Source organism: Phocoena sinus, chromosome 15 (assembly GCF_008692025.1).
Source record: "Phocoena sinus isolate mPhoSin1 chromosome 15, mPhoSin1.pri, whole genome shotgun sequence".
NCBI classification, from domain to species: Eukaryota; Metazoa; Chordata; class Mammalia; order Artiodactyla; family Phocoenidae; genus Phocoena; species Phocoena sinus.
This window is the reverse complement of record NC_045777.1, coordinates 26,579,902-26,595,176: the sequence shown is the minus strand read 5'-3', so window position 1 is coordinate 26,595,176 and position 15,275 is coordinate 26,579,902. Positions and strand designations below refer to the sequence as shown.

The following is a 15,275-nucleotide window of genomic DNA, read 5'->3' as shown; positions in this document are numbered from 1 at the left end:
AGGGCCAGAGTGGGGAGGGGAAGGAGGGGAGAGGGAGGTCCTTGCTTTCAGGAACAGCCTGAGGCAAAGTGGGAATGCCACCCAGGGCAGAGGGGAGATTTGAATAATAACCATAAAGGAGCAATTCTTCAGTTCCTCTCTGATAGCAAACCAAATTGTCCTGCCATGCAAACACTGATTTGCCTTTGAGGCCAGTCCTGTTGGGGTCAAACACTTTCTTCTGGGAAGCAGGAGTCCTAGATGAGGAATCTGCTCCCTCACATGGAGCTGGGACAGTGTATTAGTTGGGTGTTGAGATAACCTGAACATCTCTTAGGATGATGAAAATTAAGAATGGGAGAGAATATAGGACTTCCCTGGTGATCCAGTGGTTAAGACTCTGTGCTTCCAATGCAGGGGGTACGGGTTTCGATCCCCGGTTGGGGAACTAAGATCCCACATGCCATGCAGCGTGGCAAAAAAAAAAAAAAAAAAAAGAATGGGTAAGTATAACTGGAGATTTCCAGGTGAGTTCAGTGTTGGCAGCTGATGAACAAGCTGTTCTGAGCACCTGCCGTGTGCCCAGCGCCATGCTGGGGCATTGTGGAGCACCAAAAAGTCATATTCCACCCCTGCTGTCCTGCCTCTAATAACCTAAAAATAGCAAAGCCTGCTTTGCAGGACTGTGGGTTAGACACGATGCCTGGCCCAGTGCCTGGTGCCCCCCATTGTGTTTATACTCCACCACATTCCAAATGGGAGTGAAGACAACTTACAGATATGCAAACAATTCAGCCAGAAAAAAATAAGGTTAAAATCCACGTATTTTAACTATATTTATTGAGAGCCTACTATATGCCAGGCACTGAATAAGAGAATGTGGCAGAGAAAGTATGGAGAGGAAGGTAAGACAGATTGGGCTGATGAGGTTGGAAAACAAAATATATTATATGAGGCCTTAGACTCTTACTATAGGAAGACCTCAACTCTGGATTAGAGCTTCCTGGCAGCCAAGGCAAACATGGAAACACAAGCAACAACGAGATTTACAAGATCAACAAGATGAAGCAGGGAAGGAGTAGGGTGAGGTGAGGGAACAGCATGTGCAAAGTCCCCGTGGTGGGAAAGGGAGTTGGCTGCTTGGGGGCTGAATGATACGCAGGCTGATTGGTGCACAAAAGGTAAGGGGGGTGTTGGTGGATGATGAGGCAAGGTGGGCAAGGCCAGATCATGCAGGGCCTTATGGACCATGATGAAACTGGTATTTATTTTGAGAGCAGTGTTAAGATTAAATAAACCATTTTAAGCAAAGATAGTATGTGTATGAATGTCTGACAAAACAAAGGTAGGTGTGTGAGTGAGTGACATAATCTGAGTGATGTTTTAAGGTTATTCTTTAATCCCTGAAAGAGCCTTTGCAGATGAGGAAACCACAGTTCAGGGAGGTTGAGTGACTTGCCCAAGGGCACACAGCTAGGAAGTGGTAAACCGGCCCTCCAACCCACATCTGTCTAAGGCCAAAGCCCATGTTTCCCCTTCTCTCTCTAAGGGCTGAGATGGGCAGGGAAGGCGTCCTGGAGGAGGCAGGTCTGCACCCAGGTCTTCCAGAACTGTGGGGAAAGAGCAGTGGGTCCTGACCACCTTTCCTGCTCCCTGTTCCACTCCAGCCACCTACAACAAGCACACCAAGGTGGCCGTGAAGACCATGAAGCCCGGGAGCATGTCTGTGGACGCGTTCCTGGCAGAAGCCAACCTGATGAAAACTCTGCAGCACGACAAGCTGGTGAAGCTGCATGCTGTGGTCACGGAGGAGCCCATCTACATCATCACAGAGTTCATGGCCAAAGGTGCCACATGCTGGGAGCTGGGGATGCAGGCTGTGGCTCCTCCGGGTCAATTGCAGAGTCAAAGGTGACTCTGTCGAGGTTCTTGCCTTCAAGATTTCCCCAGTCTGGCCAGGAGCTCTTCTGACATGAGCTCACTGATCATCTTCATATCCGTCCACCCCACCCTCCTGTTTGAGGGGGTGAAATCCTGTTAGGGGGATGCCAGGAGAAGGGGAGCACATGGGCCCCTGGGAGAGCGGATGGGGCCAGAATCCCTCTGGGTGATAGGAGAAGAGGCTTCTAGGGGTTCACTGTGAGCCCTAGAGCCCGGGGTGACTCCCTAAACCACCCCCCACCATCAGCCACCTTCCCTAGCTGGACCAATGCTCCAGAAAAAAGACTCAAAGCACTAAGACCTTTGTCAACCTTAAGAGTTGACAAAGCCTCCGTTCCAGGCTGCCCCCACCCTGCCTACACACAATCCAGGACGTCTCAGGGATTTTTCTTTTAGACCACCATTTCCCAATCATTTTCAATCCCTGCCCATTTCTCTATATACAGAAACATCTCACATGACCTCCATTTAGAGTGATTCAAAATCTCAAAGCTTTTATCATTTTCTAAACACACAATTATGCCAACCTTATAAAACCATGCCCCCAGTCATCCAGCCTCAGAAAGCTGTCTCAGTCAAGGGACCAGTCTGGCAATCACAAAGTCGTTTTCCAAACGCCCAAATTCTGTTTCTCAAACGCTAGGAGCGGTAAATACTTTTATTTAAATCCATTACTATGAACGATCTTAACCACACGCTAAAGTCCTGAGAGTAGTAAATGTTGCTCCACCCTCCCCGACACAGGCAGCCTGCTGGACTTCCTCAAAAGTGAAGAAGGCAGCAAGCAGCCATTGCCAAGACTCATCGACTTCTCAGCCCAGGTGAGAGTCTAATGGGGAAGTCTGGGGAGGGGGACAGGAAGGCAATTATCTCTTCAACAAATGTTTATTGATCACATACTATAGTAATAACAGTAATAATAGCTAACATTTATTGAGTGCTCAGGATTAAAGTATGCTTTTTCTATGTGCCTTCTATGTACTAACTCATGTAGTCCTCACATCAACCTTCTAGGGTGAGATTTTTGTTATCTATTCCTTTGTAACCAACCACTCCAAAGCTTAGTAGTCTGAAACAGCAACGTATTATTTCCCATGATTCTGTGGGGTTGACTGGGGTTGGCTGGGTGGTTTTTCTGCTCCACGTGGTGAAACTGAGGTTCCTCTTGTGGATGCATTCTGCTGAGAGCTTGCCTGGGGCTAGAATGTCCGAGATGGTGGCTCATCCTCCAAGTCTCTCTCCAGTGGCCCCACATCACTCAATAGGCCAACCAGAGCTCCTTTACATCCTGGCAGCGAGGTTCCAAGAGGGAACCTTCTAAGGGACCAAGCCGTAAATGAGCAAGCTCCGCTTGCACCATGCTTACTAATGTCCCCTTGGCCAAAGCAAGTCCCATGCCCAGCCCTCAGTCAGTGTGGGAGGGACTTACACCATGAGTCCCAGGAGGCATGGTTCACTGGAAGCCACTGATGTAATAGTCTGGCCACAGATAGGTAATTGTCACTCCATTTTACAGAACAGGAAATTGAGGCACAGAGATGAAGTGAAGTACAGATGAGGAAACTAAGGCCCAGTGAGGTGGAGTAGCTTGCCTAAATTACTATGTTACTTTTAGGGGATACAGCAGTGAACAAAATGGAAAGTATTGCTGTCCTCCCAGGGGTTACACTTACTAAACAACTGAATCTCTTAGAGAGCCAGGACCACTTGGGTCCTGGCTCAGTGCCAAAAGAATGCAGTATCCAGCAAAATTTAAAATGTCCATAAATCACACAAACGCTTCTTAAAACCCCATTTTCTATCTCATCTTCCCTTCACTTTCTACAGCTCTTCTCACCCTCAGCCTGAGTGCTTTTTACTTCTAGCCTCTCATTCTCTCTCTATCTGTGGGAAAACAGGGGAGGAAAAGTCTGCTATGGGAGTACACGGCTGGAGCACTTAGCCCAGTCCAGGAGCAATCTGAGAAGGCTTCTCAGAGGAAGCGGTCTCTAGGCTGAGCCCTGAAGGATGAGTACAAGTTAGGCCGATGAAGAGGAGGGGGAAGGGTATTCTAGGCAGAAGAAGCAGCCTGTGCCAAAGCCCAAAGGGCAAAACAAGAGCTCAGCCTGGTCAGTTGGAGCCTGGGCCTGGCGAAAATGAAGGGGGTGTGGCTCGCAGCCTGGAAGGTGTTAAGGGAGACGGGGCGCCTGGGCCTAGGGCTGGGCCTTCTGGAGATGCCTGAGGCAGAGTTCATTTGAGTACGTAAATCATGGGGGGGCGTGGGCAGAGGTATAATAAAAGACTTTACCTTTCAGAGTCTGGAATGCCAGAGGCCTATGGAAATCAAGACCTGGCATTTTCCCTTCAGTGGGCGCTGCCCCGGGGAAACAATAGTCTGGCCTGTTGCTAAATTATAACCATCAAACTGGCAGAAACCTTGCTGGGTGGAGGTTCACGGACTGGGGCAAGAACCACTCTCCTCGTGGCACAGACAGGAAAATAGAAACCACAGGAGGGAAACAGGTTCTAGGCCCTTGTGCATCAAGGAGCAGAGGTACACTTAGAGCCCAGGGACAGGAAGGAGTCAACCTGGTGGCCTGATCTTCACTTCTAGTCTAGAGAGGCAGGTGGGTGCAGTCAGTGGAGGCTTCCCAGCCCTGTCACCAACTGACTGTGGAGCCTCAGATCCACTCTGGGTCTTGGTCTCTCTATTTGTCAAATGAGGGAATTGGACCATCTCTGTGGTTTTGAAGTTTGAAAGCTTTTTCTTTTTTTTTTTTTAAGCCATAACTCGGTTAGTCAAATGAATCTTGTAGAGCAGCTGAATACTTTAAAATAGATCAAAACAGAGCTGCTCTGATTGAAGCAGGTGGCCTTCATTTTGTCCCTCCAACCCCAAGATGACCTTGAGGTATCGATTGGATTCAGTTTGAAGAGCCCTGAGCTGGGATATCCCTACAGGCCCTTCCAGCTGGTTCTGTGATTCCCTGATACTCTGAGAAGCAAACCCAGTAATAATGCCTGACATCATGGCAGCCCACTCGGTGGGCATGAAATCTCACCACCTCATCAACCCCCAATTTGTAGACCAACCCTGAACCCAGTCAACCTATCCACTATTTGTTCAGTTGACAAATCCTTGAGAAGAACCACTATCTACACATGGGCTTAGGAATCACGTAGAGTTTTGCTATTGACCCCAGCTCTGCCTGTGTAGCTTTGAGCAAATTGCTTAACCTTTCTCAGGGCCACTTTCCTCAACAGGGACCATTATAGCCACTGTTGAAGTGAATAATTATATGCCAGACTCTGTTCTGAGCCCTGATGTAGACTTAGAGTATTAATCCTCACACGACCCCTTGGAAGAAGGTTCTATTGTCCCCATTTTACAGAGAAGAAGAGTGAGGCACAGAGGGTTAAAGTAGTTTGCTTGGAGATCACAGAGATATGGGGCTCAAATTGAGCTGGTCCAACCCCGGAGTCACCTGAGCCTTCTCGTCTGCTGTCTCCTGAGTGGGGTTAGTCCCACCTGCCCCACTGAGCTCATGAGCTGATGTGCAAATTCATAACATGAGAGTCTGTCCCTGGGTACTGAAAACCGGTGACGACCAGCATTAGTGCCTGCTCTGTGCCAAACATTCAGGTAGAGTAATGGACACAGACCCTGAGCAGGGCTGTCAGATTTCCAGTCCTGGTCTCCGCTTGGGCCAGTTAATTATTTCTCTAGGATTCAGTTTTCTCACCTGTAGAATAGTGCTGATATCAATAGTACCTCCCCCAAAGCAGAGAGTAAATGCTATTTAAGTTTGTTAAGTATTATCTTATGATTAATGAATAAGCTACAACGTCCGCCGTTAATGTTACAGCTGTTGTTAACTCTTTGGTCGAGGAACTCCTTATAAATTTTCCACACCCCCAGGTCAAGACTCTGCCTTACCACAAACAAAATCAGAAAGTCTCACGTCTTTGTTGGAAAGCCTGGAGCCTCAGACCTCAGTTCCAATGGCCACAGGTGCTCCCTGCTGGCCACTTTCCACAAGTGCACCATCCACTTGCCTCAGACTTTGAACAGGCTTGTGTCTCGGTTTGGTCTGGCCAGAAGTCCCGCCTCCCCAAATAATCTCACCAGATTGCACCAGCTGCAGTTCTCCAGAGCACTGGAGTTCTGGGTAACTAGAGGCAGCTTGGGGTATGGGGAGTGGAAATCCACAGACAGGTTTGAGTCAGAATCTCCCTGGTGGTGTGATCTAGAAAATGTGTCCCTCCCCTGTACAACAGAAATGGTGATAACGCCTGCCTCAAGGACATTGAAGGCCAGTTTATGAACTATAAATGCTATTTTCTGAGTTTCTGAGGGTTAATGCACAAACCCTTGTAAGTGGAAAACGTCTCTAAGGAAAAATCCCACATCTTTCTGTCAGGCTTCCAAGGTCCCATTGTGAATAAGAATTCTCCACACAAGGTTGGGATTGACATGTATACATTAATATGTATAAAATGGATAACTAATAAGAACCTGCTGTATAAAAAAATAAATAAAATTCAAAACAAAAAAAAGAATCCTCCACACAGTCCATTATGCACTCAGCAGCCATGATGACATTAAAATATATACCAGACCATGTCACTCTCCTGCTCTAAGACTTCTCTCTTCCCTTCATGCTTAGAATACAACCCAACTGCCTCTCCTAACCTACAAGGTTCTTCCCAATCAGCAGCCTCCCTAACAACCTCAACTCCCCCAACTTCCCCTCTGGCAACTTCGGCTCAGCCACCTGTTCTATGAATACCCAAGCTCACTCCTACTTCCGGACCTTTGCTCATGGTGATGCTCTTATCTGACACACTTTTATCATCACTCAGATCTTTCCTAAAGTTTCACTTCATCAGAGCAGCCTTCCCTGACCATCCAATCCAAAACAGCCCTCTACACTTTGTGTCCTATTACCTGCTTCGTCCTTTCTTTATGGTACTTATTACCACCTGCAGGGACCTTGCCTGGCTCCCCACCTGTTCAAGCAATATGTCTGGCACCCATGAGACACTCAGTAGATATTTGTTGAATGAATAAAGGAATTTTCCCTACCCAGGCTTGGGGGTGAAGGAGGCATAAGAGATACAGCAGAACGTTATGTGAGCCTAGGTTGTTCCCAGAAGTGGAGTTGGGGATGAAAGCCCGTCGAAGTATACTGGTTTGTGTGTGTGCAGGTCCTTGGAGAAATAACACTTTTTCCTCAAAGCGTTCTTGGGAGGTCTTGCAGCTCTAGAGAAGCCCCAAACTGGCCCAGGCCCTGAGGATCCCCCCAGTCTGGCTGGGGAGACAGAGAAATGCCAACCTGAGCCCAGGACCCTCCCACATAAAAAGAGGGAGCTGGCGCACGTATTTTCCAGCCTTCTCACACTTGGACATTTCTCTTCTGCTTTTGGATGAGACCCACCTTGGGCTGGGCCAGATCCGAGGGTAAGGGTGTCTCTGTTTTGGGTGGAGATTGCAGAAGGCATGGCCTTCATCGAGCAGAGGAACTATATCCACCGAGACCTCCGAGCCGCCAACATCTTGGTGTCTGCGTCCCTGGTGTGCAAGATTGCTGACTTCGGCCTGGCACGGATCATAGAGGACAATGAGTACACAGCTCGGGAAGGTAGGGGATGCTGCCGAGGGCCCCGTGGAGCCCACTCGGGTGGGTCGTGACTGTTGAGAGTTAAGACCCGTGAAAGTGATTGGTAAAAATGCAAAGGTCTGTCCCAGTATCAGCTGTGAGTTATTAAGCTGGACGGACTCCTGGACATAGTGTCTTAGTCTGCAGAGTCTCCCCCAGTGACTGTGATCAGTTGTAGATTGGGTTAGTCAAGTCATGTTGAAATTAAGGGTAAGAGCATCGTTATGTGTAGTCGACAAAAACTGGGAAGCATCTAAATGTCCACAAAGAGTAGAATGATATTTAAATTGGGGTATAGTCACAGAATATAATATTATGTAACGATGAGAACTTACGAACCAGTGACACATGCAAAAAAGTAGATGACTCTCACGGCATAATATCGAAATAAAAGAAATCAGACAAAAAAGTAGATGCTGGATAGTTGCATCTATATAAAATTCAGAAACAGGCAAACACATATGTGAAGGTTGACAGCAGCAATATTCTTAAGAGCCCCAAAGTGGAAGCAGCCCAAATGTCCATCAACTGATACACAAAATGGGATATAGACATACAATGGAATATCATTTGGCCATAAAAAAAGGCATGAAGTACTAATATACCCTAAACATGGATAAACGTTGAAACATGTTAAGTGAAAGAAGCCAGACACGAAGACCTATATTATGTGATTCCATTTACATGAAATGACCAGAACAAGCAAATCTACAGACAGAAAGTAGATTAACTCCAGCCTAGGGCTGGAGTGGGGACCTGGCAAGAAATGAGTAGTGACTGCTATGGTTTTGGGGGGTATGATGAAAATATTTTAAAACACAACTTTGTGAATATACTAAGAACCATTGTACTGTATACTTTAGGTGGGTGAATTATATGGTCTGTGAATGTATCTCAAACAAAAAAAACAGGCAAAACTCATTTACGATGTTAGAGATCAGAATAATAGCTACCTGGATTGGGGGGGTTATTGACAGAGAGGGGGCCGGAGGGAACACTTCTGAGAAAGTGTTCTATATCTTGATCTGAGTGGTGATTACAAAGGGATATACATATATAAAATGCATCAAGCTGTGTATGAAAGATTTGTACATTTTATTTCATGTTTATTATGACACAATTTAAAAAATCTAAACTTAGGGCAACCACTAAAAGAATAGAGTGTAGGGCTTCCCTGGCGGCGCAGTGGTTGAGAGTCCGCCTGCTGATGCAGGGGACACGGGTTCGTTTCCCAGTCTGGGAAGATCCCACATGCCGCGGAGCGGCTGGGCCCGTGAGCCATGGCCGCTGATCCTGCGCGTCCGGAGCCTGTGCTCCGCAACGGGAGAGGCCACAACAGTGAGAGGCCCGCATACGGCAAAAAAAAAAAAGAATAGAGTGTATAATTTCTAAACCAAGAGAGGATAAGCAGGAATAAAAAAAACTCTCTCAATCCCAAGGAAGGAAGGGATTGGGGAAAAAAAGAAAAAACATAGAGCATTTTCAGAACTTGACTATGTACTAAATCATAAAGCAGGTCTCAACAAACTCCAAAGAACATGTATCCTTTACACCACATTCCCCGACCACAGTGGAATTATGATAGAAATCACTCACCAAAGGTTAACTAAACCCATCCCAGACCAGAGGCAAGGAGGGGAGGACTAGAAGGGGAGACACCCAGTGACGGGGGAAACCTCAGAGGCCAAGAGCCAAAATCTTCCCTTTCCCCATTGCAGGGGGTTAGGGGGCGGAGGCATCAGATGTGACCTGGTCTCAAAGTCCCTTGAAGTTCTGCTGTCCCCAAAGATCCTGTGACCTCTAGGACTCCACTCTTCAGGAGTTGCAGTTCACCAGGACATCAGCTGAATCAATGAGGTGGCCCCAGAGAGTGAGTTCCCAGACACACCCCAGGCACCTCGGCCCACTCCTCCCCACTTTAGCCATCTGTCCTCAGGATGGATGTTCCTTGCTTCCATGGAGGCCAGATTGAGGGAAGTCACAGTTCTGCAGGGGGCAGACGTTGGCAGCTGTACCGCTGTCCTGTTCCCTTGCACTAGCAGAGACCCAGCCCTGACTGCTCCCCAGACTCAGCCTGACTCTGCTCTGTCCAAACCACAGGGGCCAAGTTCCCCATCAAGTGGACAGCTCCTGAAGCCATCAACTTTGGCTCCTTCACCATCAAGTCAGACGTCTGGTCCTTTGGTATCCTGCTGATGGAGATCGTCACCTACGGCCGGATCCCTTACCCAGGTAGGAGAGGGAACATCAGCTTGGGGCTGCTTCCAGGGCCCAGCCTGGCTCTCTTCTCTTGTCAATGCGGCCATTCGGACCGAGTTTTTGTTTGTTTGTTTGTTATTTTGTTTATTTATTGTTATCAATTTCTTTTTTTTTTTTTGACTGCATCGGGTCTTCTTTGAGGCACGCGGGATCATTCATTGCAGCGTGCGAGCTCTTCGTTGTGGTGCGTGGGCTTCTCTCTAATTGTGGTTTGCGGGTTTTCCCTCTCTAGTTGTGGCACGCGGGCTCCAGAGCGCGTGGGCTCTGTAGTTTGCGGCACGGGGGCTCTCTAGTTGAGGCACACGAGCTCAGTAGTTGTGGCACACAGGCTTAGTTGCCCCACTGCATGTGAGATCTTAGTTCCCTGACCAGGTATCAAACCCACGTCCCCTGCATTGTAAGGTAGATTCTTTACCACTGGACCACCAGGGAAGTCCCGATTTTTATCAATATTTTTATTGAAGTATAGTTGATTTACAATGTGTTAATTTCTGCTGTACAGCAAAGTGATTCAGTTATATACATTCTTTTTTAATATTCTTTTCCATTATGTTTTATCATAGGATACTGAATATAGTTCTCTGTGCTGTACAGTAGGACCTTGTTGTTTATCCATTCTATATATAAAAGCGTCCATCTGCTAACCCCAACCTCCCACTCCATCTCTCCCCCAACCCCATCCCTCCCCCAACCCCTTCCCCCTTGGCAACCACCAGTCTGTTCTCTATGTCAGACTGAGTTCCTGGCCCTCACCCCCAACTTCCCCTCGCCTGCCCCATCTCAGTTAAAGCCTCCATTATCCATCCAGTTTCTTAAGCCTGAAATCTGGGAGCCTGCTTGGCCCTTCCTCTTCTCTCATCCGTTTCCACATCCAAGAAGTCACAGGGTTCTGGCCATTTGACTCCAAAACATCCCAAGTCGGCCCACTTCTAACTCCACAGCCTCCACCAACACCAGGCCAACGTCCTCCCTCACCTCGCTGGTGCAGTGGCCTCCTAATCAGTCTCCCATCTCTCTAACAGGCCTTTCTCCACCTGAGACCAGAGGGATTTTTCTAAAACTGTGAACCAGATCTTTTCCCTTCTCCACCTCTAACTTTTTAATGGCCTCCCAGCATAATTAGGACAGAATCCCAACTCCTAATTGTGGCCTGCAGGTCCTTCATGATCCAGCCCCTGCCTACTTCTCCCATTTCATTTCATGCTGTACCCCACAGCCCAGTCATCTGAAGCAGCAACCTTTTTGGCACCAGGGACTGGCTTCACGGAAGACAGTTCTCCCACGGATGGAGGTGGGAGGGTGTTTCAGGTGGTAACGCGAGGGATGGGGAGCAATGGGGGGCAGCAGATGAAGCTCCGCTGGCTCACCCACCGTTCGTGTACTGGTCCACGCCCCGGTGGTTGGGGACCTCTGATCTAAAGTACCATACATGTCCCTGTGATTCTCATTCACAGTACCCTATACTGTTTCATTCACAGCATTCATCACCGCTGATAACTATATATTCATTTGGTATTTTCTCCATCAGACTCTGAGCTCTGTGAGGCCAGAAATCTTTTCTGTATTCCTCACTGGTGCATCCGCACTGCCTACATTTGTGCTTGGCTCATAATGGGTGTCTAGTAACTATTCGTCAAATGGGTGAACTTATCCCCATGCCTATGGGCAGCACCCTACACTGCGTAGACCATAGGGTATACAAAGATATACCCGACATGTAGATTGCCTGGGACTCAGTAAATAAAGTTGTTCTCTGTTCCTTTTCAGTTGGGACGTATCCTAGGGTATCTGTAGCCAGAACACTGGGGAGAGGAGGCAAGGTGGATATAAAGAGTCCCTGACTTTTTTTTTTTTTTTTTTTTCGCGGTACGCGGGCCTCTCACTGCTGTGGCCTCTCCCGTTGCGGAGCACGGGCTCCGGACGCGCAGGCTCGGCGGCCATGGCTCACAGGCCCAGCCGCTCCGCGGCATGTGGGATCTTCCCGGACCGGGGCACGAACCCGTGTCCCCTGCATCGGCAGGCGGACTCTCAACCACTGCGCCACCAGGGAAGTCCTGAGTTTTAATCCTGTCCCCATCAACTATTACACTTTGGGAAATCCACTTGACTTCTACCCTAGTTCTTCATCTGTAAAGATTATAGGTAATGATGTCAACTACCTTGCAGAAGCGGTTTTGAAGATTAGAAATAAAAGGTGTAGACACTTGGTTCACTCATCAGTATTTATCAAATTCCTACTGTGTGTTAGGCATGAAGGATACAGTAAGAGACAAGGTCCCTGCTCAGCAGGAGCTCACGTTCTAGCCTGGAGGAACACACACTAAACACACACACACTCTCAGTGGAGATCACTGCAGAGAAGAAAATGAAGCAGGGGCTCGGGAGAGGGGGTGACATGGGCCTCCTGCGGACAGGGAGCACTGTCAGAGCAGGTCATATTTGAGCGGAAAGCCAGCTGAGTGAAGATCTGGGGAAAGGACTCCAGGTAGGAGGTACTGCCAGCTCTTAGGGCCTGCGGTGTGCCTGAAGAATAGCAAGGAAGCCAGGTAGCTGGAGACAAGGAATGAGAGCAGACGGTACGTGAGGGGGTTGGCAGGGGCCCAGTCAGGCGGGATCCATAGTCATGGCGAAGCCTATAGGTGTTAGTCTAAGTGTACAGAAGCCATTGGAGGGTTCTAGGCAGGGGAGTGGCATCATCTGATTTCCGCATTTAAGTGATGCTCTGGTTAGTGTGGAGAGTGCATCAGGGCTGGGGCGATGGTGGGAGCTGCAGCAGTGGCACAGGCGATGGTGACAGTCGTAACAGATATAAGTTGAGTTGGTGCTGTGTTTTATAAGAAGAAAGGATGTGACTTACTGATGTGGAAGGTGAGGGAGAGAGAAGAATCAAGGATGAGTCTCCTTGTTTTGATTGAGCAACTGGGTGCATGATGGTCTGGGAATAGACATTCAAGAATTCTGTTTCAGCCCTGTTAAATCTGAGGTGACTTGTAGACACCCAAGTACAGATGTTCAAGGAAGCACTTGGATCTATGAATATGTTTGGTGTTCAGGACTGGTAATATAAAATTGGGGATCATAGATGTTTAAAGGGTTGTTCTTGAGGATAACTAACATAAACTTTAATTGAACAAAGAAATGTTCCCGGGGCTTCCCTGGTGGCGCAGTGGTTGTGAATCTGCCTGCTAATGCAGGGGACACGGGTTCGAGCCCTGGTCTGGGAGGATCCCACATGCCGCGGAGCAACTAGGCCCGTGAGCCACAACTACTGAGCCTGCGCGTCTGGAGCCTGTGCTCCGCAACAAGGGAGGCCGCGATAGTGAGAGGCCCGCGCACTGCGATAAAGAGTGGCCCCCACTTGCCACAACTAGAGAAAGCCCTTGCACAGAAACGAAGACCCAACACAGCAAAAATAAATTAATTAATTAATAAACTCCTACCCCCAACATCTTCTAAAAAAAAAAAAAATGTTCCCACTCATAGGGTGACACTGAGTCTAGCTATCTGACTGTTTTATCTTGAGGGTACACCAATAAAAACCAGGCAATGGGTTATGGAATGCTGTATCCATTAGGATGCATTAGGCTGCAAGTAACAAATTATCAGGCTAAGAGTGGTGGAAACAATAGGTAAGTTATTATTCCCCAGAGCAAGGAGTCTGGCACTGGTGACTGGTCAGTTCAGTTGCTCAAAGGCTCTCGGGACTCTGGGTTGGTTCCTCTGTGACTGTCTTCCCCATGTGGTCAGATGGCTGCTGCTGCTCCAAAGATCACATTGTGTCAGCGTCCAAAGGAAGGAGGAAGGGTGCGTCCTCCAAAGCCTCTTTTCTCATAAGGGAGAAAAACCTTGCCTGAAAGTTTCCTGGGAGTCTCCCCATCAGCTCCATTGGCCCAAACTGGGCACCAGGCCCCTGCCCTCGCTGCAGGGGTGGCTGGGGAAGGGATACCTGGCTTTCACAGTGGGAGGAGCTCAGCTCCCGTGGGGAGGTGGGGAGTGATGGTTGTTGGGGAGGCAACGGTGTCTGCCACCCCAACCCCAATCCCTCCCTTTTCAATTCCATGGCTCCTTCTCAGGGATGTCAAACCCCGAGGTGATCCGGGCACTGGAGCGGGGGTACCGGATGCCTCGACCAGAGCACTGCCCCAAGGAGCTCTACAACATCATGACCCGCTGCTGGAAGAACCACCCCGAGGAACGGCCCACCTTCGAATACATCCAGAGTGTGCTGGATGACTTCTACACAGCCACCGAGGGCCAGTACCAACAGCAGCCATGACGAGGGGCGGCCAGGCAGGGCCAGGCACTGAGGCCATGCCTGCGCAGGGGCTCCAGCACCATCTGCCCAGCACCCGCTCACCTTTCCCACTCCCAGACACCCACCCTCTCTCCAGCCACAGTTCCTCATCTGTCAAGTGGGTGGGTTGGACCGGACAATCTCTTTTTGACTCTAGCAACCCACAATTTGCCAATCTCAGGACACCCCTGGCTGATATTTCTATTGCCTGGGACAGCTGGATTCCAGTTACAGCTGTGGTTTGGATGGAGAACTTTAAAAATAATGAAATAAATATTTAAATAAAAGATCTGAATGCTAAAGGTTTTACTAACAAGTTGGCTTGTCTTGTCCTGCCAATTTCTGAACATTTGCCTTTTGCTGGATGTCAAGTCAAAGGGGGAAGGACTGGCAAAGAGAAGTGGGGTTCAGTGCTCACAGTTTTCTAACTGCCCCCAAATACTTGCTGGCTGTATTAGTTTCCTATGGCTTCTGTAACAAATTAGCACAAACTTGATGGCTTAAAACAAAACAAATTTATTGTCTTGCAGTTCCATAGGTCAGAGTCTGAGATGGGTTGGCAGGGCTCTGGGGGACAATTGTGTACTTGCCTTTTCCAGCTTCTAGAAGCTGTCCACATTCCTGGTTCCCTTCTGTTCATCACTCCAAATTCTGCTTCCGTTACCACATCTCCTTCTCTGACTCTGAGGCTCCTGCCTCCCTCTGTTACTTGTAAGAACCCCTGTAATTACATTGGACCCACCTGGATAATCCAGACTAATTTTTCCATCTTCAGTTCCTTAATCACATTTGTAAAGTCCCGTTTGCCACATAAGGTAACATCTTCACAAGTTCCAGGAATTAGGACGTGGACATCTTTTTTTTTTTTTTTTTTTTTTTTTTTTGAGGGGGAGCATTATTCACCTATCACAGTGGATGGTTTTTTGTCTCCCAGAAGCTGGGTCGGCCAGGATGACAGGAATGATTTTTCACGATCTGGGACACTGACTCTCCTGTCAAGCCACTTTTCTATGCACGTTGGTTGGTCTGGATCTCCCACAGGGTTGGGGGCTGCCTGTAGCCCCTGCATTTCTCATGGCCAAGCAGCCATCATGGTTGTTAAGATGGTATCCACCGTTGCAGGAGCCCTGGCAGCTGGAGCTATGGCTGCTGAGAGGTATCTG

General features: G+C 48.4%; 1 protein-coding gene across 6 annotated transcripts in view; it reads left to right on the top strand.

The window, feature by feature from the left end:
• HCK (HCK proto-oncogene, Src family tyrosine kinase) overlaps nucleotides 1–14,414 on the top strand; it is a 39,419-nt gene extending 25,005 nt beyond the window's left edge. For 4 of the 6 annotated variants that reach the window (XM_032605092.1, XM_032605090.1, XM_032605089.1 and 1 more), the window contains 5 exons: nucleotides 1,647–1,826; nucleotides 2,665–2,741; nucleotides 7,388–7,541; nucleotides 9,660–9,791; nucleotides 13,892–14,414. In XM_032605092.1, the coding sequence (XP_032460983.1) occupies nucleotides 1,647–1,826; nucleotides 2,665–2,741; nucleotides 7,388–7,541; nucleotides 9,660–9,791; nucleotides 13,892–14,094 (746 nt within the window). In that variant the 3' untranslated portion in view covers nucleotides 14,095–14,414. The other 2 variants (XR_004345762.1, XM_032605093.1) reach the window with 2 other exon arrangements.
• Nucleotides 14,415–15,275: the final 861 nt, after the last annotated feature.